A 22638-nucleotide genomic window follows, 5' to 3' on the forward strand; every position below is an offset into this window, starting at 1 on the left:
TGGCCTGATCTTTGACTGTTATAATTCGAGAATACTGGGGACCCAGGGGGCCGCCTGCCACCTTTCTCAGTTGCCTAGCCCCTTCTCCCATCCACATCCTCTTCTGTAGAAGCAAGATTGTTTGAGAACAGGAATCTGGGCAGAGGATGGGAGCCTAGTGCCAAGCCCATTATAGCTGAAACCAGGTGAGCACAGAAGGGAGTTGGCTCTCGGCTTCAAAGTATTGCATACAGGCCTTTTCGATTTGACCTCAACATACATTTCAGGGCCCCTCTCCTGCTTCTGTGTTCTTCTTATCTGCCTCCTGACACATGTACTCAAGCACATAAACACACACACACCCTCCAGACCCTTCCAAGTCCATCCTCAGAGACTTTCCTTGGTCCCTGTTCTCTCAAGCCACCTCGATGATGCCGTTTCCCTGTCTGCCCACTTGTAGATCTCTATTTCTTGATCATCTAATCCCAGTATCATTCAACAAATGGGCTTCAACAAATATAGTCGTCTCTTGGTATCTGACTGATTCCAGGATCCTAGTGAACACTGAGCTCTGCGGATGCTCAGATCTCTAATATAACATGGTGTAGTGTTTGCATATAACCTATGCAAATGTAACCTGTGTAACATCCTCCCATACGCTTGGAATCATCTCTAGATTATGTATAATACCTAATACAGTGTCAATCTGTACAAATAGCCGTTATACTGTATTGTTTTAAAATTTGTATTTTTTTTATTGATGTGGTTTTTTTTACTTTTTTTCCAAATATTTTCCATCTGTAGTTGGTTGAATCTGTGGATGTGGAACCTGCAGGTACCAGAGGCCAAATGTACAGTGTGCTAATATAAAAATTGGTAAAGGAGGGCCAGGCTGTCCTGAGGCTCACAGTCCAGTGTGGGAGACAGAAGATTTAGCAGAAAGTCCCTATGGAGCTTAAGTGTTGGGCTGGGGCGTTCTGGGGGTGTTCAGGGCACCTTGGAAGCGCCTCGGTGTGCTCTCCATCTCTCCCTCAGACTGCAGCCCCCTTGGGCCAGATATTGTCTCTTCAACTTGGTACCAAGTACTCAGCAAGTGCCAAGCCAAGCCCAGGGCAGGCAGCCAATTATTTGTTGTTAACTGAATGCGTAAGTCTTAGAATGGAGCCTGACCGTGTCACATGTATGGTAGGAACATGTCGGAGGCAGGGAAATGTTTTCAAAGTTGTGGAAATCTTTGCAGAGTGAACAGGGCCACGCTCCATGTCCTGCTTTCTCCAGGCCTTTAAGGAAGTGTGTCAGATGCCCACAGGCAGAGCTGGAAAATGTGGCCTTTGCTAAAGATACAGAAGAGTCCAGAGACGCACAATGGCTGGGTCATTGGTGGTGAGGGACTTTATTTGCAGTGAATTTGGAGTTAGGAAGGAAGTTGCTCGCTGTGTCCTGCTGTGGCTCAGTGATAGAGGTCTACTTACACATGTTTGCCAGGTTTTCAGGCCAGCAACATGATTCTGTTATTTCTCTAGGGCTTGTCTGATCATGAAGTAGTGATTTTTGAAAAATCCTTGGACCTGGTGTGAGGATCAAAGACTCCCTTCCTCTGGACAGTGTTGGAAAATCCTGGAAAAATGCTTCCTCTGGGGCTGTGTATCTTCTATCTGGGAAAACCGTTAAAAGCAATCAGGTAAAGAAATATTTTTGTGATATGCTGTGACTTTCTTAAAGTAATAAAGTAGAAGAGATTTTAAATGAAAAATATACATAATTGCAAAATCTCTTGATTCTTAGCTATTTCTGAACAGATTTCATGCCCTCCGTATAACCTTTTGTTGGGGAAAGAGGAGAAAGGAAAGGAAAAACTAAAATAACTTTTGTTTTCATAGTTCTGTTTTTTTTTTTATCCTTTGCTAAACCCATTTTCCATCGTTGGTCATATGATTTGGATTGAAAGGACTTTTCCTCTAGGCCTTGGAGCACGGAGGCAGCTAACATGTTTGTGCAGTGGTTCACACCTGTAATCCCAGCACTTTGGGAGGCTGAGGCGGGAGGATCACCTGAGGTCAGGAGTTCGTGACCAGCCTGGCCAACATGGTGAAACCCCGTCTGTACTAAAAATATAAAAATTAGCCGGTTATGGTGGCACATGCCTATAGTTCCAGCTACTTGGGAGGCTGAGGCAGGAGAATCGCTGGAACTGGGAGGTGGAGGTTGCAGTGAGCCGAGATCACGCCACTGCTCTCCAGCCTAAGCGACAGAGCAAGGCTCCATCTCAAAAAAAAAAAGTAAATGAATAAATAAATAACAGCCTTTTGTTTAATCAGTTTTCTCTATCGTTATAAATTCTACCTCATTGACTTATTCTTTAATATTTATTATTTCTTCTTTTCTACCGATTTTGTGTTTGATGTATTTATACTGTTTCTAGTTTTTGAAGGCAGAAACTGAGGTCATTGATTGGAAGCCTTTATCCTCTCCTAATAGAGTCATTTCATGCTGTAAAATTTCCTCAAAGTACTGATTTAATAACATCCTACAAATTTTGATGTTTTTATTTTCATTTTATATTAATTTCAAAATACATTCTAATTGCCCTTTTGATTTATAATATTTTTATAAGCATTTTTCAGTTATGAAAATAAAGTACTGATAAATGCTACCTGGAACCATCAAGAATGACCCTTGAAAACATTCTGCTAAGTGAAAGAAGGGCAGCCACGAAAGACCACATATTGTATGATTCAATTTGCATGAAATCTCCACAGTCGGTCAATCCACAGGGCCAGAAAATAAATCTGTGGAGTACACAGCGTCTCCCAGAAGCCAGGGGTTGTGAGGAGGAGGAAATGGAGAATAATTGCTAATGGGTATCACAGTTCTTCTTAGGGTGATGAAAACCTTCTGGAATTAGACAGCGGTGAGGGTTGGACAGCTTCGTCAATATACCAAGAACTATTGAATTGTATGCTTTAAAAGGACGAATATTATGATCCGTGAATTGTCTTTTAATAAAGGTCTTATTTTAAAAAACAAGCTAGGCACCTAGGGTATAAAATTGAAGGAGGCTCTGATTCTCAGGGCCACGCAAATGCAGGGTTGGCACCTATGAGTGTGGCCCTCCTGAAATGTTGTGCCTTAGGCACCTGGCTCTCCCTAATTCAGGCCCTCAGGAGAAAGCTCTAATTCTGGTCAATTCGAAACAGGAGGACACGGCTTCTGGGAGACACTCGGTGCTCCAGAAAGAGCCATTTGGTCCGTTCTCTTCCTCTGGACATGAAATGCTTCCAATTGGGTCCAGCCTAGGATGGAGCGGGGTTGGGGGATATCTGATGACGTTACGAACTGCTGCATCAACTCCCCCGAGTCCCTGCCTCTGGACCCCCGAGAGAGGACACAAGGAGTGTCCGGAGCCCATGTGACTCAGTGTCTCTTCCCATCACTTCGCGGGAAAATGGGGCTGCTTACACCGCACCGCAGCCCAAGCACCTGTGGCTGGAGAAGGGCTCGGGTGCTAGGAGTGAGGAGCCTGGTTCTGGGCCCGGGACTGGTACTAGTTGGTGGTGGGACCTGGAACAGATGCTTTGGTTCTAAGTGAATCCCTCATATTCATGACAAGAGGCGTGGAACACAGACCCATGGGGCCTTCCCACTGGAACATGGAGCTTGGCTGTCACCCGACCTTCGCTTCCTGAAGTAGAAAAGCCCAGGGTTCCAGGCTCTGTCTCCTTTCCCGCAGACCCCTTGTTTCCGGCGCGGAGGCCCCGGGCCCCGCAGGCTCCCAGCCCACTTCTCTGGGCTCAGAACTTCTCTGGGTTCAGAACCCGATCCCGAAGCGGCCCTGGCGCTGCGGGTGGCCGAGGCTGGGTGCGCGCCTTGGGAACCTGGCTGGCCTCAGACCGGCGGAGCATCTGCGGACATATCCCTGGGCGGGGCGGACTGGGAGTTCCCCGACCTGCTCATGTTCTTACAGCCCTTGCCCTCCGCCCCCGCGCGAACGCGCCCGCCTCCCGGCTATCCCGATAGGGCGCTGCCCCAGTCAGGCGGCTTGTCAAGTATGGGAGGAGCCTAAAAATCAACTCCTTTAAAAGGCGGTGCCCGCCAAGGCCCGAGTGGGAGTCCGCGGCGACAGCAGCAGCAGAGGCGCGTCTTGGGCCCTGGGGGTCGGCGTCCAGGCTCGGAGCGCGGCACGGAGACGAGGTGGCAGGTGAGGGCGTCCCCGCGCAGGGCCGGGGTCGGGAACGGGAATGGCGGGTTCAGGTCCCCCGGCTGCCACCGAAAGATGGGACCTGAGGACAGGAGAAGTCGCTCATCCAAGAGCCCCGGGGAAGCGGTGGTGTCTCGGCGCGTCAGCCACGGTTTCTGGGGGGTCCCCTGCAGCGCGCAGCCGGTTTCCGCCTCCGCAGCGCCCCGCCGGCGCGGACGCCGCCCTGCTCGACGCCTCCTGGCCGCCCTTCTCGGGCCGAAGCGCTGCCCCGCAGCCCCTCCCCACCTGCCGGCCCTGTTTTCTCACTGCTCCTCTCTGCTCTGGGATCCGCAGGACGACGTCTGTGCTGGCACTTCTCTTTCAAAGCCACCAGTCTCCAGTTCCAAGTCCGGGCGCTCTTACCCATCCTAATTCTTTCAATAATCAGCGAAACGCATGGGGCCCGTCCTTCTTCAGATGACTCCTCCAGGGACTGTGAATCCGCGGAGCCAGGCGCAGCCGTCGCCTGCAGGGCCTGCGGTCTGTGGGGACCGCCAGCAAGACGAGGAATCACCTTCGGGAGGAAGGGTCGTGCTGGGGAGGGTTGCGCCGGCGGGGTCAAGGGAACCTCCTTTAGGGCGGGAATCAAGCCTCCGGGCCGCGGTGTTTGAGGGTGAGTGGAATTAATCCCGTGATGGACATGGGGCCTTCTAAGGGGGACCAGGAGTTTGTGAAGAGGTGACTGGAGGGGTTCAGGGTGGCCAGAGGTGGAGGCTGTGACTTGAGCGAGGCTGGATCAAGGGAGGGGGCAGGTGGAGAAGAAACCGTTCTTTTTTTTTTTTTTTTTGAGACGGAGTCTCGCTGTGTCGCCCAGGCTGGAGTGAGCTCTATTTTTTAGTAGAGACAGGGTTTCACCATGTTAGCCAGGATGGTCTCGATCTCCTGACCTCGTGATCCGCCCGTCTCGGCCTCCCAAAGTGCTGGGATTACAGGCTGGAGCCACCGCGCCCAGCCGAAGCAACGTTTTAACAAGGTGGCTTTGAGCGGATCCTAAGGGTCCCGGGAGATTTAGGAGGAAGGACAAGAGGATTAAGACACGGCTTTCTGAGGATGCTGTGTGGCTGTGGCCCCGTGGTGGCAGGGGGAAGCGGGTTGTGTTCATTGTCCAAGGCTCTCCAGTGCTTTGCGTGGCGTTTTGGGGAGCACAGATGAGGTGTCCCGACAGTGAGGAGTGGCTCTAGGGAGACCAGAGGCTCGGGAGGGGGCCTGGGCACTAGGCCAGGCACAGGATCCAAAGTGGAGAGAAATGTGGGCGTAGAGGGCAGGCCTTGGGGATGGGTGTGGGGGAGGAGGGGGGATGGAAAGGAGTCAGGGAGGTCTCCTAGGCTCACCTGGAAGAGTGAGGGTCTCATTTCCAAGGGCACTGGGAACTGCAGCCTGGGGGTGGGGGTTCATGTGGTTTCAGACCTGTGGCGAAGAGACCCACCCCATCACATTCACACTTTGGCCTCCAGCGGCTTCACAGGCACCACTCCCTTGTTCTCACCTGTTTTACTCCTCACCTTGGGCTGTTTCTTGCCTTTCCATTCTGGCGTTCTGCAGGGATCAGTTCCTTCCTCTCATGCACAATCTACACTCATGGCTTTTGCTGGGAGTAGTGAGTAAAGCTCCGGAATAGATGTTTCGGAGTTAGCAAGCACATTAAAAACAAAACAAAACGAAGCCAAAACCACACACAATTGTCTACGTCCCACTTTCGGTGTTCAAGGGTCATACGATGTCCAGAAGCTAGTGATGGGCAGGAGCTCTGAATGGAGTTACTGGGATGTCAGGCCGTGTGGGCCTGGGGCAGGCTGGCTGACTGGGAGCAGACTGGCTCCATCCCAGCTGTCCAGGACACACTCACTTGCCTCTGTGAATGACAGTTCCTTGCCTCACAGCTGTCTGTCTCTGCGTCAGGTTCAGCACCTCAGTGTCTTGTGTATCAGCTGAATGACAGGGAGGCCACAGGCTGGTGCCCAGTTGAAAATCTCACAAGGACTCTTTGTAAATACATGCAAGAATAAGAACAACATTTTCCTCCTCCTCCCTTAGTTTTTGGCTGGAGACTAACAGAAAATAAATTTTTCTCCAACTTGAAATACTTATGAACTTTGAGAAGAAAACAAAAAGTGCGATTCCAAAATCGCCCTGTAGTAAGTAGGCCAGTAACATTCAGGGAGCGTCAAAACTGCGTTTCTCTTTCTTATTCATTTCCAGGCCCTGCATCATGGAAACTCTTTCTAATGCAAGTGGTACTTTTGCCATACGCCTTTTAAAGATACTATGTCAAGATAACCCTACGCGCAACGTGTTTTGTTCTCCTGTGAGCATCTCCTCTGCCCTGGCCATGGTTCTTCTAGGGGCAAAGGGAAACACCGCAACCCAGATGGCCCAGGTAAGCTTGCCTGTCCCCCAGGAGCAGGGACTGGCCTGGGCTGCGTGTTCTGTCACCAGCATCACACGCATACTCCACAGCCACTGAGAAAGGAGGGCAGGACTGGGGCCCGAGTATGCACTGGCCATTTCAGGAAGGCGGGGGTCCACTGGGGAAGAAGGCGGGCAGGGCAGGGAGGCGGCAACTCTGCTCCACTGAGATTTATTTGGGGGAAACTTTCCTCCGTTAATGCCTTGGAAAACACCATCCAACTGTCTTGTCCTAGCACGGAATCTTTGTTTAGAAAATGATACTGAAATTATTTGAAATATAAGTTGCAAAGACCTACCTCTTTTTTTGCAGCAAGAGACTGTAACTATAAATTTTCATTGGTAAGGAGGGTTAATACCTGTTTCAAGTTGTTTCTGTACCAACAGCTCAGGGAGGGCATCAACAGAAATTTGCCAGAAGGATTCCAGGGCAAGTGCTTAGTTACCGCTGCACACCGTGCAGGTACTGCTCAGCTTAGTCTCACCAACACTCAGAGAACCTCGGAAAATGATTCAGGATCAGTGCTTGTCCCCAGACCTTTATGGAAGGGAGAGGAGACATACACCTGAGATGAAACTGAAAGCTTGCACCATCCCTGACCACAGGCCCCTGGACACGCCTTCATCACAGGAGTTGTCCTTTGTTCAATATGACTCTTTTTTTTCCTTTGATGACACTTTTCAGTAGTGAATTACTCATTTTAATAATTTCCCAGCTCATTGTGTGAAGGAGGGAAGGTTTATGTATAAAGGCTACCAGCCTTAATAATAAGCACAGAGAGGCTCTCTAAAATATATACATTTGGAAAAAGGATATTACAATGAAAATACGCATGCCATAGCAAGCTATGTGCGTATTCAAGGAGGTGAAATAACACTCAGATTTTTAAAGGAAAAAGTAAGGAGGATTGCATAATCCCTTTGAAATAGTTATTTTTGGCAAAAAGATCAATAACGAAGGTGATGCCAGTGTGAGGTTGGATGGGGAGTTCCTGGGTAGACATCGTTGTACAAGTATTTTGTTGTGTAAGGCTGTGATGGCCTTTGTGCAAGAGTGTAGTTTTTTACGGAGTCCTTTGTGATAGTTTCGTTATCAGGCATTCAAGCGTGAGAACCCTCTCTTCATGGCCTTCGCTGTCTCTGTCAAAGTTTTAGTTTTTGTTTTTGTTTTTAACATTAGTGACTCCATTTTGGTTCTGAAGTTCCTTAGGCTTAAATCATTATGATCTTTTTCTATATTTTAGGCTCACTGATAAACCTTTATAGAAAGCTTTTTTGAGAGCACCAAGATTGTTTGGGTACCTTCTTAGGGGTGACACGGAGCTCTCCATGGCCCCAGGGTTCAACTGGATACTCTCGAGACAGCAAACATACTGAGTACACATTGCTACCTGTAACATGAAGGGAAGCATTAATGGCAGCAGAAATATTTTAAAGAATTATTTATTTTTCCTTCATTATATAACTGGTAAAAGTCCACTATAAAATTAAAAAAAAAAATAAAAGTAGAAGGGAGGAAAAAAATCCTTATGGATCCATCACGCAGAGACAACCACCCTTGGTAATGTAAAGCATCTTCCTCCAGTCCTATTTCCCCATTTTCTTTTTCTTTCTTTCTTTCTTTTTTTTTTAGACAGAGTCTCGCTCTGTCGTCCAGGCTGGAGTGCAGTGGCACAATCTCTGCTCACTGCAGGCTCCGCCTCCTGGGTTCACACCATTCTCCTGCCTCAGCCTCCCCAGGAGCTGGGACTACAGGCGCCCGCCACCACGCCCGGGTAATTTTTATTTTTAGAGACGGGGTTTCACCATGTTCGCCGGGATGGTCTCGATCTGCTGACCTCGTGATCTGTCCGCCTCGGCCTCCCAACGTGCTGGGATTACAGGCGTGAGCCACCACGCCCGGGTAATTTTTATTTTTAGAAACGGGGTTTCACCATGTTCGCCGGGATGGTCTCGATCTGCTGACCTCGTGATCTGTCCGCCTCGGCCTCCCAACGTGCTGGGATTACAGGCGGGAGCCACCGCGCCCGGTTCTGTTTCCTCTTTTTCACTTGACATTTTGTACTTCGATTATTACATGGTATCTTGACTTTTATAACTGTGTTTTCAGCTCATGTGAGGATTCGGTGAGACAGTCCATGTACAGCAAGTGCTCAACGTGTGTTGGCTATGAATAGTAATAGTGGTGTCACAGCCTTGGGTGAAATTGGTCTTAGCTTTTGGTTTTGTTCTATTTTTGACAGGGTTTCTTATCAATAGTCTATGAGCTGTCTAAAATAAATTTAGCAGCTTCCTCTTTTTTCTATGTTATAAGACAGTGTGTATTGCATGAGAAACAGAAATCGCTGAATATTAGAAAAAAAACCCTCAAAAGATCATCTAAGCCTTTTTAGAAGTAATTCTCTCTCTCTCTTTTCTTTTGTTCATTCATTGTGCATTGTGACTGATTGATAGATTCTGTGGGTTTGTTTGTTTGTTTGTTTGTTTGAGATGGAGTCTCGCTCTGTCACCCAGGCTGGAGTGCAGTGGTGCTGTCTCAGCTCACTGCAACCTCCAACTTCCGAGTTCAAGTTCAAGTGATTTTCCTGCCTCAGCCTCCCAAGTAGCTGGGATTACAGGCACACGTCACAATGCCTGGCTAATATTCATATTTTTGACTGGCGTTTGGTAACTTATAATCTGTACTTTACTGAAAATAATTATATAGCGTTTTTGTTTTAACATTCCCTTTGTTTATATTGCTGTAACCTCTTTTTCACATACAACTTTCCTTTGGAGTGCTTTTTCTTATATGTGGTGGGTGGTTGTCTGTTTTGTATGTATGTGTGTTTTCTTTTAAAGAACCAGCTCTTGGATTCATTGATCATTTTGTGTTTGTTCCAAAATTCCTTAGGAGTTTTTCTGTATCTTCTTTAACATAATGGTATAAAGTTTTAGCATTTTATTACTTTCTTGGTAATATTGAAAACAATGCTATGTTTTAACTTATCTTTGGCCGAACTCTGGTCTAATATACATCACCCATATTTTGATTACTTTCTAAATTATGTGTTGTATACTTATTTAGAAGAATATTGTTTGTTTGTTTTTTGAGGAAGAGTCTTGCTCTCTTGCCCAGGCTGGAGTGCAATAGTGTGATCTCAGCTCACTGCAACCTCCACCTCCTGGGTTCAAGTGATTCTCCTGCCTCAGCCTCCCAAGTAGCTGGGATTACAGGCAAGCATCACCACACTTGGCTAATTTTTGTATTTTTAGTAGATACAGGGTTTCGCCATGTTGGCAAGGCTGGTCTTGAACTCCTGACCTCAAGTGATCTGCCCGCCTCGGCCTCCCAAAGTGCTGGGATTACAAGCATGAGCCACTGTGCCCAGCCTAGAATAATATTTTAAGTATTTGTTTAGAAGAGGGATTTTTTTTTTTGACATGGTCTTGCTCTGTCTCCTAGGCTGGAATGTGGCAGCTTGATCACAGCTCACTGCAGCCTCAAAGTCCTGGGCTGCAGCAATCCTCCCACCTCAGCCTTCCAAGTAGCTGGGACCACAGGCACACACTATCAGGCTCAGCTAATTGGAGATGGGATCTCGCAATGTTGCCCAGACTAGCCTCCAACTCTTGGACTCAAACAATCCTCCTGCTTCGGCCTCCCAAAGTGCTGGGATTACAGGCATGAGCCACTGTGCCTGGCCTCGAAAATTATTTTAATTGTTACTTTGAAAAGTTAATTATTTAGAAAAGTGTTTTCAGTAATATTTTGTATGTCATTTTCATTTTGTTGGCATTTTGTTTATAATGTTGATTTTTTTGTTACTACATTGAAGTTAGAGGATATAATCTATATAATTTCTGTATTTCAGAGTGTATTCAGACTTTGAGACTTTTCTTACGGTCCATTATGTGTTATATTTTTTGAAATATTTAGGTAACACACACACATATAGTCCCTATAGGGTACAATTTTTTTTTTTTTTGAGACGGAGTCTCGCTCTGTCGCCCAGGACTGGAGTGCAGTGGCCGGATCTCGGCTCACTGCAAGCTCCGCCTCCCGGGTTCCCGCCATTCTCCTGCCTCAGCCTCCCGAGTAGCTGGGACTACAGGCGCCGCCACCTCGCCCGGCTAGTTTTTTGTAGTTTTTAGTAGAGACGGGGTTTCACCGTGTTCGCCAGGATGGTCTCGATCTCCTGACCTCGTGGTCCGCCCGCCTCGGCCTCCCGAAGTGCTGGGATTCCAGGCGGGAGCCGCCGCGCCCGGCCCGGGCACAATTTTAGTAACTGTGTTACTGTCTCATCAATCACATCGCTCATTTAATATCCTTAGTTCCTTCTGAGGATTCTGATGGTTGTATTTCTGGTTTTCCTTGCGTTTTTTCTGCTTTTAACTTTTTAACTGCATCTCTTTTGTTTTTCTATAAATTTTAGAGGTAATTTTCCCACCACTTAGGGCGCATTTATATTTTCATTTGGATGCCAGATTTTATCACAACCTCTTTTGGGAGCTTTTCTCACCCTTGTCATTTTTTTTTCTGTTACTCACCTTTAAACGAGCGAGATCCATTCAGGCAGGATGGCTACATCTTTTACTCACCTGTTTTCTGTCCCCTCTCTCTCCTTTCCCCATCCACCAAAGACCTATCTTGATAACTTTTAAATTATTTCTCCACAACAGGCACTTTCTTTAAACACGGAGGAAGACATTCATCAGGGTTTCCAGTCACTTCTCGCTGAAGTGAACAAGCCTGGCACACAGTACCTGCTGAGAACAGCCAACAGGCTCTTTGGAGAGAAAACTTGTCAATTTCTCTCAGTAAGTTGAATCAACAGAACAATAAAAGTTGTATTCGACATATCTGGTGATATAGAGTCTGGGAGAAAGACCCTAGAGAAACTGAGAAACTTACATTAACCAATTAAAAAAATTGTACTATTTTTTTTTTTATAAGATGGGCTCTCACTATGTTGCCCAGGCTGGTCTCGAACTCCTGGTCTCAAGTGATCCTCCTGCCTGTTGGGAATGCAGATGTGAGCCACCATGCCCAACCTAAACTCCCTTTTTTTAAAGACCACAATTCTATAATTATGCCTTGCATTAGTATTCCGAAAGTAGTCTCTACTTTTCTTGAAAGGTAAAATTCTCAAGTTCATTTCTGGTTATTCAGGGTTTAATGCATACCTATTCACAAACTCTGATATTTTAACATATCTTAATATGATCACTTTTAAAGAGTTATGTGTATTCTTTTTATTAAAAAAAGATAACATATTTAGAATTTTTGGAAGTTTGTTGACATTTGTATTTAGCAATGCAGCCTCACTGAACATTTTTCTCTCCAAAGACATTTAAGGAATCCTGTCTTCAATTCTACCACGCTGAGCTGAAGGAGCTTTCCTTCATCAAAGCTGCAGAAGAGTCCAGGGAACACATCAACACTTGGGTCTCAAAGAAGACTGAAGGTCAGAATGACAAGTTATTCCACCCTCCTCCCAACCCCTCCTCCTGCAGCTCTTCCTATTCCTCCTTCCCTCCTCTTACATCCTCCCTCCTCCTCCTCGCCCTCCTATCCCTCCTTTTCTCTCTCCTCACCCACCTCCACCTCTCCACTCCAGCCCCTCTAATTTCACGGCTGTTTCAGATGGCAGGGCCTCCTGGCATACTGAACCTTGATGGACTCATAAAGGTTCTGATCAGACATTCAGGTTTTCAACAACAGAGATTTACTTTTGTCTATTCTCCCAGGACTAGAGTAGCTGACACAAATGTCAAAGGAGGGCCAGGGATGGTGGCTCTCGCCTGTAATCCCAGCAATTTAGGAGGCCAAGGTGGGCAGATCACTTCAGGTCAGGAGCTCGAGACTAGCCTGGCCAACATGGTGAGACCCCCCCCCCATCTCTACCAAAAATACAAAAATTAGCCAGGCGTGGTGGCCCATGCCTGTAATCCCAGCTACTTGGGAGGCTGAGACATGAGAATCACTTGAACCTGAGAGGCAGAAGTTGTAGTGAGCTGAGATCACGCCACTGCGCTCCAGCCTGTCTCAAAAACAAAAAACAAACAAAAAACAAATGTCAAAAGAATCTCAGGCCAGGTTTCCAGTTTAATAACTTACATTAAAATATACTCTCCCTGACCTGTAACATTCACATGTCAGGTGACTCCATTGTCTCTGTGAGAAGGAGATTGATGGACAGATCTTGCCTGAGGTATACACTTGGGCTGCCTCTTCCTAGGTTCTGGGAACCTCCATCACCATCACCCTTACCTGCTAAGGTCACTTCTGACTTTTCATGTCTTCCACTTAAGCTCCTTTAGTTTGTCTTGCTAAGCCTACATTTGATTGGTTAACTGCAGACCCTCTCTCAGGGCTGATCAGTTCCACAGACTGAAAATATCCTCCATTTGGGGTTGAACCTTGTTCATCCACATTTCAGAAAGTGACATGTTCCAGTCTTGGCCTCCAAGACCAATGACGGTCTGATGAACAATGCAGACTCCTCTGCACCAATGATGCTTAGTACCACTAGGAACATTTCTATTTCTGTGAATAAATGAGACGGTTAAGACTGGGAGATGTTCTTCGCTGAAAGTCTCAGCAATTGTTCCCCCATTCCTGCTTGGAGTATTTGCCACGGATGCTCTCTTGAGGCAGCGAATTAGCAGGGATGCTCTCAGTTCATTGAAAAAGTACCACTTGATCTCCAGGGAAAGAAGGGGTGATCTTTGCTTGCCCACATTCTCTTTTCCAGAGATGTCTGGTGCTTTGTTGAGGGGATTCAGCAGGAAGATCTCCTCCAAAAACTTCTAGAAACTGCCCATGTGCCCAATGTCAGCTCTTCCCGCTTTGAGCCATCCAGTTTAGAACTGGGTGTGATCACGAAGGGTTGGGTCAAACACTCCATTTAACCACGTGAGACAAACACCCCTTCAGCCTATCACATTTCCTGCTGTTCTTGTTCTCCAACCTGGCGTAATTTTTCTACTTTCTACCAACCTGCTTTCCTCGAGTGACTTAGGTGTCTTTCACCATCCTCAGCTTGGTGGATGTTCTCAAGGTGTCGGTAATCATGAAGGCCACTCACACGTGCTGTTTTTATTTCTGTACGTAACAACCCAAACTCAGCAAATTTGAAAACAGAAGTTTGCTTCTCAACTAGTCATCCAGGATCATCGAATACATCAGGTTCTTACAAAAAGCAACTGAACGTAGTCTCTACTTTTCTTGAAAGGTAAAATTGAAGAGTTGTTGCCCGGTAGCTCAATTGATGCCGAAACCAGGCTGGTTCTTGTCAATGCCATCTACTTCAAAGGAAAGTGGGATGAACAGTTTGACGAAACATACACAAGGGAAATGCCTTTTAAAATAAAGCAGGTAGGGGACGCTTTTTAACATCCTGCTACTTTGATAAAGAAGTTGAATGGAAAGATTTAACTTTGTAAAATCATAAGTGACATAAGTGTAAGCCAAAGGGAATTTGAAACTTAAAGTATTTCTGAATGAATTTCTTAACTCAGTAGAAAAAAACTGAAGGAATAAAAGATATTTGCTGCATATATATATAATATATATGTAGTGTTTTATCACTGCTCTTAACTACCTTTGATAATGTCTTATAAACTATTGCTGCCACCTATTTTTGGAAAGTAAAGATCTTCCTTTAAGCCCAATTTACTTGGCTAGAAAGCAAAAAAAAAAAAAAAAAAAAAAGGTGTTAAGGTAGTGTGATACGTGGGAGTGGGAGTTAGGGGCAATATAGGACAGGGTAGAGGGAGAGAAGGTGAAAACATATGTCTTTAGTTATTTTTAAAATTAAAATAAGTTTTGATTTGAATTGTTAACTATCATTAATGCAGTATTTACAGCTTTTTAATATTAAAACTTCATGACAAAGACCTTAGTTTTGGCATTGAAGTAAAACTTAATTAAGGCAGGCATTAGAATAATTTTCCATAATCCTCCAGCCCCTAAAAAGATACCATTTTAATGCAATTAGAAAACGAAAGCAGGTAACCCTCCTGCATTTTTTGTAAGGTGTACTTTAACTTAAAAAAAATTAGTTCTCTAGTTGCAAAAGGTGGGAGGAGGAGAATTCTTCTAACCTTGGTTTTAGAATGATTTTAATTTTTATAATAGATGACCTGTATCAATTTTTAAAAGTGAATTTAATAAATGTAATACTTTGCTGAACTTCTGTGTGCATATGCCTCTTCTGTATTTTGAAAAAGTTATTTCCTTAGAGTATCATAATTGAAAAGATTGGGTTAAAATACGTTACTATATACGTAGGTCGTAGGTCATTCCTCTTTCTGAGAGAGTGTATCCATTTATACTCCCTGTCATGCTGTTGTGGAACTATAAGTTTGATCCCACTTGATGATTTTTTTTCTCATATGTTGGGTTGGATAAATAGGAAAAACAATACACATTTTTTTCTAATTAAATCAAAACAACTTTGTATTTAATTTCATTTGATTATGTTGTTTTCTTAGATCTATTTGCTGAGCACACTTTAAATGAGAAAAATCTTTCTCCTCTGGAAAATGCAGAGTATCACATTTTATTTTGCAGAATAAAAGCTTTCCCAGGGTAGTACTGTGTCTGCTTGCAGTGATGATAGGAAGGAACTGGTTGACTTTTTTTTATATTTTAGTGTTAACTGGGGCATGAATGTGGCGGTTTCCATCACAGGTGCTGAAAACACTATCGGAGGCAACTGCAGCTCTTTCGAAACTTTTAATTGTCTCTTTTAATAATCCTTCCCCCAGGAGGAGCAAAGGCCAGTGCAGATGATGTATCAGGAGGCCACGTTTAAGCTCGCCCACGTGGGCGAGGTGCGCGCGCAGCTGCTGGAGCTGCCCTACGCCGGGGAGGAGCTGAGCCTGCTGGTGCTGCTGCCTGACGACGGCGTGGAGCTCAGCACGGTAAGACCCGGGTGGGAAGAACCCAGGGACGCCTTTGCGGGCAGAACTCGAACGCCACTTGCACCTCTTGTGTTTACCTTCCGAGTTGGCAATGTGGCAGACGCACACTGTGCAGGCACTTGGCGTTGGGTTCAAACTTTTGTTCAAGGCTGACTTTTCCCAATATTGTCTGCGTGATCTGCCAAATTACACATCTCAGTCCTCTGTTTTTTCATCGCTAGAAGGGGTAGGGGGCGGTTAAAATGCCTTTTAAAATAAATCAGGTAGGAGGAAACTTATAAAAATCCTGCTAGTTTGATGAATGGCAGACTTTTAACTGTAAAAGCATAAATGACAGCTTGGGGTTATTGCCCAGTAGGGTTATGATGAGGATAAACTGGGTAATTCAGGTAACAAGCTTACCACATTGCCTGGCAAATAGTAAACTCTCTACAAATGTGATCCGTTATTATAATCATCATTCTTAGCATTATGCTTTGAAAGTCTAACAACCTGAAATAGAGAATGAACAAGTCCTAACTTTCACCTAACGAGGCTGGGAGGAGGGGATCGTGGCATTCGGGGAGGTGTGAAGTCCAGTGCTCAGAGGGTGGGACCAGAGACAGCCTCTGATGGCACATCCAGGCACTCGGCTTCCTCTCAGCATGGATCCCTGGGGTGAGAGTCACCCATGGCAAATGGCAGGCAGTGGAACCCCATGACTTAAGAGGTCTGTGTGCGCAGCAGCCATTGGCTCTCCCTCTGCTCACCTGCCTGACTGTAACCGCTCTGCTCCAGAAACTATGCAGAATCTCATCTGGGGCGGATAATCCTGTTGGAGTGGCTCACAGTGAGAACCCTTTCGTTTCCAATCCTTTTCTTTACTAGCAATGGTTTGTTGTCTTTAAAAAGACTATGTCTGAAAAGCAAACATAGTCACCTGGGCATTGATGCTTGTCACAATACAAGATGTCTCTGGAGTTGCTGGATAAGGAGAGGACAGCCACAGCCTTTCTGCCTCTGGCTGCTTGGTGTCTCTCCCCCTTGTCAAGGAAGTGGCGCTTGTGATGGCACATGGGACATAGGACAACTAGGAGCGCTCACAAGCTTCTGGCAGATGAAGGGGCCACTGATCCTATGTGAACAAACACCTACATGCAAGAGGAGGAAGGGGACTGTGTGAGTGCCTGTGTGCTTGTAGATGTGCACTGAAGTCGGAATCTTAAAGTCTAATTCTGGTATTTCAGGTGGAAAAAAATCTCACTTTTGAGAAACTCACAGCCTGGACCAAGCCAGACTGTATGAAGAGTACTGAGGTTGAAGTTCTCCTTCCAAAATTTAAACTGCAAGAGGATTATGACATGGAATCTGTGCTTCGGCGTTTGGGAATGGTTGATGCCTTCCAACAGGGCAAGGCTGACTTGTCGGCAATGTCAGCGGAGAGAGACCTGTGTCTGTCCAAGTTCGTGCACAAGAGTTTTGTGGAGGTTAATGAAGAAGGCACCGAGGCAGCAGCAGCCTCAGGCTGTGTTGTGATTGCAGAGTGCTGCATGGAATCTGGCCCGAGGTTCTGTGCTGACCACCCTTTCCTTTTCTTCATCAGGCACAACAGAGCCAACAGCCTTCTGTTCTGTGGCAGGTTCTCATCTCCATAAAGGGTGCACTTACTGTGCACTCAGCCATTTCCCTCTTGCTGTGTCCCCAGATCCCCACTACAACTCCAAGAGGATAGGCCTAGAAAGCCAAGTGCAAAGATGAGGGCAGATTCCTTACCTGTCTGCCCTCTTGATCTGCCAGCATGAGTTAATGGTGCTTCACACTCAGCTCTTCCATACTGACCACTCATTTATCCTACTTAATCAGAATCTTGAGAAAATAGACCGTAATGATTCCCTGTTGTATTAAAATTGCAGTCCAAATCCCATAGGATGGCAAGCAAAGTTTTTCTAGAATTCCACATGCAGTTCATTCTGGAGACCCTGTGCTTTCCTGATACCTCAAATACATGCCTTAACCCGCTGCTTCAGTGGTAATAAATGCTGCTAGATATTGCTACTATTTTATAGATTTCCTGGTGCTTAGTCTTTTAAAAAAGGTTTTAAAATGCACACGTATATGTTGTCTTTTTTTTTTCTTTTTGACATTTACCAATAACCAACCACGCACCAAACACAGCATTTGGCACTGGGGATGCGAAGGGGACAGAGCCATCCTCCTTTTACACCTGGTCTTCAATTCTGTGCCCAACTTACATAGCTTTGACAACGACCAGGTTGGTCTCTTTAGTGTCTTTCAAGTTATGATGTAATCCTCTTGTAGGGATCACATCTTTCTTTATGATACTGTGTTTCTCTACCTCTAATTCTAACAGTAAAAATCCCATTCAATACTTAAAGCTCATTTCTAATTCTTCTTTGAGAAGTTTTTCCTTTCTCCACAACCAGATGTACAAATTTTGCACTCAGAGGGCACTTCTTTTTTTTTTTTTTTTTTTTTTTTTTTTTTTTTTTTTTGAGACGGAGTCTCGCTCTGTCTCCCAAGCTGGAGTGCAGCCGTGCGATCCCGGCTCACTGCAAGCTCTGCCTCCCAGGTTCACCCCATTCTCCTGCCTCAGCCTCCTGAGTAGCTGGGACTGCAGGCGCCTGCCACCTCGCCCGGCTGATTTTTTGTAGTTTTAGTAGAGACAGCGTTTCACCATGTTAGCCAGGATGGCGGGCACTTCTTTCTTGGTAGTTCTTTTTTTTTTTTTATTAATCTCTGTATCCTTAGATAGTCCTCCAACAACCAAGGGTTGGGACTCTGTCTTACATATTTGGGTGCCCCTCATAGTGCAGTAGTAAGTAAGTGGGTTATATATGAGCTGTGTAACTTATTTTTATTTTTATTTTTTGAGACAGAGTCTTGCTCTCTAGCTCAGGCTGTAGTTCAGTGGCCTGATCTCGGCTTACTGCAAGCTCCATCTCCCGGGTTCACACCATTCTCCTGCCTCAGCCTCCCAAGTAGCTGGGACTACAGGTGCCCGCCACCACGCCCAGGTAATTTTTTTTGTGTTTTTAGTAGAGACGGGGTTTCACCATGTTGGCCAGGATGGTTTCGATCTTCTGACCTCATTGATCCGCCCGTCTCGGCCTCCCAAAGTGCTGGGATTACAGGCGTGAGCCACCGCGCCCGGCCTGTAACTTATTTTTTTAATGGCTGGATATCACTTGAGTTTATTGTTTTTTAAGAATTTTTTTATTGAGGTAAAATTCACATAACATAAAATTAACTATTTTAAAGTGAGAAGTTCAGTGCCGTTTAGTATTGTTAGCAAACAACGTTGTGTAACCACCACCTTTATTTAAAGTTCCAAAAAAAATTTTCTCCTCTAAAAGGAAACCCCATCCCATTAAGCAGATAATGCTCCATTTCTTCTTCCCTCCAGCCCCTGGCAACCACCAATCTGCTTTCTGCCTCTGTGGATTTATCTGTTCTTCATATTTCATATAAATTGAATTGTTTGAGACCTTTTGTGTCTGGCTTCTTTCACGTAGCACGAGTTTCTGAGATTTATTTACATAGCAGCATGTATCAACACTTCACTTTTATGGCCAAATAATATAGTACTATGTGTTTATAGCACAATTTATGTGTCCACTCATTGGCTGATGGACGTTGGGTCGTTTCCGACTTTTGGCTATTGGGAATAGTGCTGCTGTGAATGTTTGTGTACCTGTGTTTGTTTGAATGGCTATTTTGCATTCTCTTGGGTATATATCTAGGAGTGGAACAGCTGGGGCATATGGTAATTCTATGTTTAGCTTTTTGAGGAACAGACAAACTGCTTTCCACAGCAGCTGAACCATTCTACATTCCCACTAGCAATGTATGGAAATTCCAATTTCTCTCCACCCCCTCACCAACACTTACTATTTTCCTTTTCCTTTTTTTTTTGAGTCGGAGTCTTGCTCTGTCGCCCAGGCTGGAGTGCAGCAGCGCAATCTCGGCTCACTGCAAGCTCCGCCTCCCGGGCCCACGCCATTCTCCTGCCTCAGCCTCCCGAGTAGCTGGGACCACAGGCGCCTGCCACCGCGCCCGGCTAATTTTTTGTATTTTTGGTAGAGATAGGGTTTCACCGTGTTAGCCAGGATGGTCTCGATCTTCTGACCTTGTGATCCACCTGTCTCGGCCTCCCAAAGTGCTGGGATTGCAGGGGTGAGCCACAGTGCCCGGCCTTCCTTTTCCTTTTTTAAAAAAATGTGTTATAGCCATCTTAGTGGATGTGAAGTGGTATCTCATTGTGTTTTTTATTTGCATTTCTTATGTAATGAACTAGAAACTAAAGTACAAACTAGATGGGACATCCAGTCCCTTTGATAGATAATGCTGAGTAAAAAATGAGATGAAAGATGTTTGTTTGTTTGTTTTAGATCAGGACTGAAAGTTTATTAAAACTTTAGAGGGCCGGGCGTGGTGGCTGAAGCCTGTAATCCCAGCACTTTGGGAGGCCCAGACGGGCAGATCTCAAGGTCAGGAGATCGAGACCATCCTGGCTAACACGGTGAAACCCCGTCTCTACAAAACAATACAAAAAGCTAGCCGGGCGTGGTGGCGGGCACCTGTAGTCCCAGCTACTCAGGAGGCTAAGGCAGGAGAATGGTGTAAACCCAGGAGGCGGAGTTTGCAGTGAGCTGAGATCTGGCCACTGCACTCCAGCCTGGGCAACAGAGCGAGACTCTGTCTCAAAAAAAAAAAAAAAAAAAAAAAAAAAAACTTTAGAGGAGGAGGAATGGAAAGAAAGTGAAGTACACTTGGAAAACGGCCAAGTGGACATCTTGGAGGTCAAGTGCTTAGTTCAGTATTTTTTTTTTTTTTTTTTGAGACAGAGTCTCACTTTGTCACCCAGGCTGGAGTGTAGTGGCATGATCTGGGCTCACTGCAACCTCCTCCTCCTCCTGGATTCAAGCAATTCTCTTGCCTCAGCCTCCCAAGTAGCTGGTACTACAGGCGCCTGCCACCACACCCAGCTAATTTTGTATTTTTCAGTAGAGACGGGGTTTCACCACGTTGGCCATGTTGGTCTTGAACTCTGGGCCTCAAACAGTCTGCCTACTTCAGCCTCCCAAAGTGCTAGGATTACAGGCATGAGCCACTGAGCCCAGTCCTAGCTCAGTATCTTTTGATATTATGCATATGATACATAATATGATATTATGTATCATATGTGGATACTTACTTATTGCATTTCTTTTATTAGTGGTGAAAGCGTTTTATGCATTTATTGGCTCTTGAATTTCCTCCTCTATGAATTGTCATTCATACACCTACTTTTCTACTTGGTTTTTACACATCTTTTTGCCTATTAAAGATATTATCCCTCCGTCTTATATTTTTTCTCATTCTTGTATTGCCTTTTCAATTTTGTTATGATGTTTCATTAATAAACGGCATTTTGTTTTCCTCTATAATCAAATCTAGATTTTTCCCTTTATGATTTCTGACACCACTTCCATTCTTACAAGTACTTTTCCATTCATAAACTAGTTAAATAAAAGTTATTTTTTCCTCTAAACTTTTATTTTTGTAATGATTTAATTCACATGGAATTTGATTTTGTGTTATTGACATTCAGGAAAAAGGGAGAAAGCATAATTTCTTTTTTTTTTTTTTTTTTTTTTGAGGCGGAGTCTCGCTCTGTCGCCCGGTCTGGAGTGCAGTGGCCGGATCTCAGCTCACTGCAAGCTCCGCCTCCTGGGTTTAGGCCATTCTCCTGCCTCAGCCTCCCGAGTAGCTGGGACTACAGGCGCCCGCCACCTCGCCCGGCTAGTTTTTGTATTTTTAGTAGAGACGGGGTTTCACCGTGTTAGCCAGGATGGTCTCGATCTCCTGACCTCGTTTATTGCTTAATAACTAATTTCTGGATATTATTTGTAAATCTGTTTTCCCTAGTGTTCATTCCTATTTTTCCATCTTTATTTTTCTAAGTGAATTTTAGAATAATTTTTTAATACCCCAAGTAATTTTTTTAACTTGTTGAGAGTTTTTTGGGGGGAAGGAGTAGCATTGACATTAAGCATATAAATTACGTGGGTAAATTGATGTATTTACAATGTGAGTCATCTCTAAGGAAAATGAGAAGAGTCTCCATTTATTCAAGCCCTTTTCTTATACTACTTTTATTAAAACCTTTTTTTTTTTTTTTTAGTTTTTTAAATATAAGTCCTACACATCTTTTTTTTTCTTGTTATGGTTATTTCTAAATTTTAGTAACAATTTTAAACAATAGCATTTCCCCCGACCTGATTATGGATGGCATATAAGTAAACCATTGAAGTTTATACATTTATCTTGTGCATGACCAATTGAGTATATTCTTTTGGTAATTTAAGAATTTTCAGTAAATCATCTCGGAGTTTCTGCTATATGATTTTGCAATAGGCAAATGATCTTTACTATGTATGTAATGGTATATGCAAATAAGAAAGAGGACATCCTTCTAACTGATACGCCTCTAGTGTCTGTTTTTTGTTTATTGTTTTGTGTTTGTCTGTTTTGCGTTACCTAGGCATTATGAGACAACATACTATGGTTTGGATATTTGTCCCCCCACATTTCATGTTGAAACATGATCCCCAATGTTGGAGATGGGGTCTAATGGGAAGTATTTGGATCATGGGGGCAGATCCTTCATGAATGGTTTGGTGCCATCCTCGAGGTAATGAGTGAGTTCTGGCTTTATTTGTTCCCCTGAGAACTGGTTGTTAAAAAGAGCCTGACACCTGCCCTCTGTCTCTTGCTTTTGATCTATTGCCTTGTGATCTCTGCACATGGCAGTTCCCCTTCACCTTTTGCCATCAGTAGAAGCAGCCTGAGGCCTCACCAGAAGCAGATGCTGGTGCCATGCTTTTTGTACAGCGTGCAGAACTGTGAGCCAGTGAATTACCCAGCCCCGTGTGTGTGTGTGTGTGTGTGTGTGTGTGTTTTATAGCAACACAAATGAACCAAGACACAGAGTGCACAATCATGACAAAAATTCTTGTTCTGCTCTCTGTTTTAATTTAGAGATTGATAATATCCAGTATTGGTGAGCATACGAGAAAACAGGCATCCTTACCTTGTGTGTGGGAATGTGGATTAAGGGTTTTTGA

The 22638-nt window shown here is 44.8% G+C and overlaps 2 protein-coding genes across 2 annotated transcripts; both read left to right on the top strand.

Annotated features, from left to right (window-relative positions):
* The first annotated feature begins 4062 nt into the window (after positions 1-4062).
* On the top strand, positions 4063-17625 carry SERPINB9 (serpin family B member 9). The gene is made up of 7 exons (XM_030928997.1): positions 4063-4177; positions 6416-6593; positions 11285-11422; positions 11952-12069; positions 13840-13982; positions 15377-15532; positions 16759-17625. Exons 2-7 carry the CDS (start codon positions 6426-6428, stop codon positions 17164-17166), a joined length of 1131 nt encoding a protein of 376 aa, XP_030784857.1. The 5' UTR covers positions 4063-4177; positions 6416-6425; the 3' UTR covers positions 17167-17625.
* On the top strand, positions 4188-4979 carry LOC115896932. The gene has a single exon (XM_030928998.1). The coding sequence runs from the start codon at positions 4218-4220 to the stop codon at positions 4635-4637; it is 420 nt and encodes a 139-aa protein (XP_030784858.1). The 5' UTR covers positions 4188-4217; the 3' UTR covers positions 4638-4979.
* Positions 17626-22638: the final 5013 nt, after the last annotated feature.

The sequence above is a fragment of the Rhinopithecus roxellana genome, chromosome 4 (assembly GCF_007565055.1).
Source record: "Rhinopithecus roxellana isolate Shanxi Qingling chromosome 4, ASM756505v1, whole genome shotgun sequence".
Taxonomy (NCBI): domain Eukaryota; kingdom Metazoa; phylum Chordata; class Mammalia; order Primates; family Cercopithecidae; genus Rhinopithecus; species Rhinopithecus roxellana.